The sequence below is a fragment of the Corvus brachyrhynchos genome, unplaced genomic scaffold, assembly GCF_000691975.1.
Source record: "Corvus brachyrhynchos isolate BGI_N302 unplaced genomic scaffold, ASM69197v1 scaffold14, whole genome shotgun sequence".
In the NCBI taxonomy this organism is placed as follows: domain Eukaryota; kingdom Metazoa; phylum Chordata; class Aves; order Passeriformes; family Corvidae; genus Corvus; species Corvus brachyrhynchos.
Window position 1 is genome coordinate 15,032,950 of NW_008239110.1, and position 4,642 is coordinate 15,037,591.

Here is a 4,642-nt window from a genome sequence, read left to right on the forward strand (position 1 = left end):
AAAGAGGAAGGTGTTATGCAGCTTTGTCTGCATAGAAAGAATTAGTGTCAAAATATGACTGAAATCCTTTTGTATTCTGTAGCTCATTTCACTCCCTAGGATATGTCTGCTTTACCTTGGTGTCCTGAAGGAATTCAGTCTCTTTAATTTATCACTTTAACCGCCTTCTCCTGCTGAGCAAATTGGGAGGACAAAACTTGGTGTTACCTGATATTTTGGTCCTGTGGCTTCTGTTTATCTTCACTATTTTTTTTTCCTTCTGCTGAAAGGTTTAGTTTGAATCTTTTCTATTACTATAGTAACAGAAACATATACAGGATATATAGGGTAGCCAAGTGAATGTTGCAGTTGGAGTTGTACACATAGTTTATTTTTAACTGCAATCTTAACACTATTTGAACATTTTTGTGCTCCATTTATTTTTTTAAAGATGAGAAGAAAGGAAAAACTGCCTGTATTTTAATAATTTTAACACTTAAACAGTCCCACTTGGGCTTTGAAGTTTATTTTTCCATTTAAATTCCCAACCAAAAAATGTCCTTCCAAAGGTCTGTGCACTCTTGATATAGAAAGAAATCAGACATTGCAAACAAAAATTGAGCGTAATAGCTGTATTATTGCAAGCCTTATTTTATCTTTTGTCTAGGCCCAACAGGGTAAGAACTTCAAGGAATCTACTGATGGCTCAACAGCACTATTGCCATTTCTCAGCATTAATTTTCAAAATAAGTCTTCTATTTTACAGAATTCTTGCTTATGAGTGTTCTTGCTTAAAAAAAAAAACAAACCAAAAACCTGAAATGTGAAATCTTTCTGTATGCTTTTATTTCTAGTATTTTCCCTAGAATATTACCCTTGGCAACTCAGCTCTTGGAAACATATTGGCCAGGTGAACCTTTGGTCTGAGCAGCATAGTTTTGAATCTCTTCCTGCTGCCTGAATTGTATTGATAAATATACTTTTTTTTCTTTCTTTGCAGGTTATTTTAAAGAAAAGCAGAGGCTAGAAAACAGACCACTGGAACTTGAAAGCACATTTTTCAATGTTTTCTAACTTGAGTTATACTGTGAGCCAGCTTTAGCACTTGTGGAATGATGTAGTTTTGTTGACATCTATCTCCTGACTGACTATCTTTACATTTCTTAAAAAAAAAAAAAAAAAAATTAAAAATCTTAGAATGTATATTTTCATACACTTCATGAATAATTTAAAAATGTCTGTCAGTTGTCACTTAAGACTTTTGATGTACCTTTTTTCATAATGATGGAGGAATGCTTGTACCATAGATACTCTTTGGGCACAATGTGGCATTTATTATTAAAAGTGTGAAACTTCTTAAGGGGTAGTAAAAAAAAAAAAAAAGCCACCACAGGTTTCACTAAATCCAGTATAGATTGTGCAGTTCGGAGCAGATATACTAGCTAAACAAAATTATGGCTTTCAAAACAATCACTGTAGAAACAAGTGTATTAAATACCTTGTCTACAGTTTATTTATGTCTTGATAATTTTAAAATTACTTTGAAAAGTAGGTTAAAACTTGTGTTCTGGGGAAAGAATACATAGTTGTTATTTTGAATCATGGTCTGAACTGTTAAGCTGACCTGTTTGATGTGGTGTATGAGACAACTTGGTGGTCTGTAATTCAGTTGGTGTGGACAGATGCACAGTTTATGGAAAAGAAAAGATCTGGCACAGCTGATGTTTTCAACGTCAGATCTTATAAAAATAACAAAGATAAGTTGCCCTGAGTGTCGAGCTATTTCCTTCCCCCTTCTGAGTGTCATGCTAACTTGTCAGAAGTCTGGAAATGTACATTATATAAAAATGTCTTCTTAAATTAAGATAATATTCTGTTCCTATTCTGATATTTGTAGTCATTTATGGAATACTTTGCTTAATAAATATTAATAAAGGTATAGATAAACCTCACAGTTCGAGCTGATAGCACAGTTTTGTGGAATATATGGTAGCTGATCCTTGATATGCACAGTGAGCTATTCTTAAAGAATCTTTAAAAGCATGATGTATTGAGTAGTCTAATTTTGTTTGACACCTTACCAAGTATATTCTAGAAACTCAGCAAAAAAATTGCATTTCAGAAATATTTTTGTAGTCTAAAGAAACTGTAGCAATGCTAGTACTTTTAATTTCATATCATGTCCGTGTACTTTTTGAAATGCTGTATAACCTTTGAAAAGTCATCCTCTTCCAGTATGCAGAAAGGAAGGAAGGGTTGCTCTCCTGCTTTACTTGGCTCACAGAGTTTAGTGCATTCGGCTTCTTGTAAAGGTTGACTAGATTCTTTATTCTGCATTTTCTTCTCTTTCTCCCTTGGAATCCACAAAGAAGGCCAAGAACATACACATATAGAGGATATTTGGACTTAATAATATGAAGTACATTCTCAGGAATAAGGAAGATCTGACTAGGTGTTTATATTTTTATTTGTAGTTACTGTCTTTAATTTAACATTTTTCTTTCAACACTAGATTTTCCTTAGTTAGAAATGTTTTTACTTAATTTTCCCTGAAATATTTGCTTACAGTCTTGTATAACCACACACCTTTCCTCATTGTACAATTATAGCTTCTTTTGGAACTTGTTTTGATGTCCACTTTACCTTTTTTGATTTTTCTAGGATTAAGATCCGCTCTGATCTTAGTGGAATATTCTCATTCTCATGTAGTAGATTGATTGATGATCAGCTTCTGTTGGGGGAGGCAAGGAAGGGTTAAAACCAACCACCAGTGTACTTTTAAAATATTTTGTTCAGTGGTTTTGGCCTGTATTCATGGTTAAGAAGCTGCCCCTTTTTAATAGGAGAGGGACTTTTGATAGTACATTGTGAATATTTTGTAATATCTGGAGCAGGCAGGTATTAAGAAGACCTGGGTAGCTTGGCAGGTATTCAGGATTCTCTCCTAAACTTCAAATAAATACTTACTGAAAATTAATGGGGCCGATATAGTGGGCTTAAGCTTTTAGAAACATAAAATGCTTTTGTGTTTTTCTGTTATCTTCTTGAATGTTCACCATAAGGTTAATTATATTCCTATTTGGCAGCTCTTCTGTTCTCCTTCATCTATATACCTAGAGTCTCTTCTCTAACAGTATTTCTTACTGGATTTTTAAAATTAAAGCTTACAGTAGTATTGTCTACCCATCAACACTTACAATTAATATAAACTTGGAGGTTACAGTGATAATTTATTCATGTTGCCATGAATTTAATGACAAAGTATCAAAGCATGTAGTTCTATAAAATGTTTTTTTAAACTCGGTCTGTAGCAGAAGGCCTAATGAAGTTGTGTTATTAGAATTCCTGTGTTGATTCTTTGCCATTAGGAGGAAAAAGGCAAGGATTTTTGAGGGAAGAGTCACAGTGGTGCTCCACTGTTTTCATGAAACCTTGGGAAATTTATAGTTCTGAAACAACTGACTCAATATTGAATTTCCTTTGGTTTTAAACATAAGATTCAAGAGCTTTTTGGAAGAAGAGGTGCTCTGTCAATACAATTACAACTCATTTCCTCAGAAAGCAGGATGGATGTCCTAAAAAATAAAAGGCTCACTCAGACATCCATTTTTTCTACTCTCTTCGCTTTGCAGCTTTCCCAATGTTCTGTTTCACATCCTACCCTGCCCTTTCACTCTGACCATCAATGAAAGGGAGTAAAGTAACGAAGAAATAGAATTTGGTGAAAGTACTTCTGGTGGCCCTTGTCTTGGTTTTCAGCTTTTGATGTGTCTAGTGTTAGACCCTGGGCCAGGGTAGTATGATAATTGATTGAGCCACAAAAAAAGAAGGAAAATGTTTATTGATCAGCAGATGACTGAGGGAAGAGAGTGGTGCTGCTGCTATTTTTGTTTCATCTCACTTAAGGAGTGACTGGTGAGTGACTGCTGTTTGCCAGCCTAAGTCTCTTGGTGGGGAGTATGCCCTATTCCAGCTCACACTCACAGCATACATTCATGCATACTGTGCTTTGATTTTGTAGAGCCTGTAAGTTTAATATTTTCTGAGTGGTATAAATCACCTGATTATTAGATTTAAAACTTCTAAAAAGTGTGAATGTTAAGAATGGTGTGTCGGTGAAAGTTAGATCTACGGACCTAACTTGTGATGGTGTCAACAGGAATAAATGAACTTGTATACTTTGATGGGTCAGGACCCAATAATCACTGTTTATTTGAATGTAAAGTTGGATCTGTTGTTTGAGTCAGAAAATCAACACAGGTGCTATAGAGGACATTCATGCCTTGGAGTTTCATTGTGCTTTTATGTGGAGAAGTGAGTGCTGAGAAAGAATTTAAAGTTTCATAATACAAATAGTATTTTCTGGTTACGGTCATACAGTAAAGGAATAATAAACTCAGAAATATGTATGCTGTAATAGAAAAATTCTTTTTCTAGCCATAAGGTGGGGATAGAGCGAAAACTCTTTTTCCCTGTAGTAACTTTCCATTAGAGAAAGTATTCTGCTTATTCCTACTAAAAAGTATGCTATAGATTGTGACACTTCCAGATATTTTTTGAAGATTACCAAGACTACACTGCTGATGTATGTAGGGCAATTAATATTAAAAAGAAAAAATGCCAATCACATCAAAAAAAGGATGATCCATGCTGAGAGGGTGAA

The 4,642-nt window shown here is 34.4% G+C and overlaps 1 protein-coding gene across 1 annotated transcript in view; it reads left to right on the forward strand.

Annotated features, from left to right (window-relative positions):
* CENPW (centromere protein W) overlaps positions 1 to 1,944 on the forward strand; it is a 7,603-nt gene extending 5,659 nt beyond the window's left edge. The window contains exon 3 of the mRNA XM_008637817.2: positions 980 to 1,944. Within this exon, the coding sequence (XP_008636039.1) occupies positions 980 to 1,006 (27 nt within the window). The 3' untranslated portion in view covers positions 1,007 to 1,944. The remainder of the gene's footprint in view (positions 1 to 979) is intronic.
* The last annotated feature ends 2,698 nt before the right edge of the window (positions 1,945 to 4,642 follow it).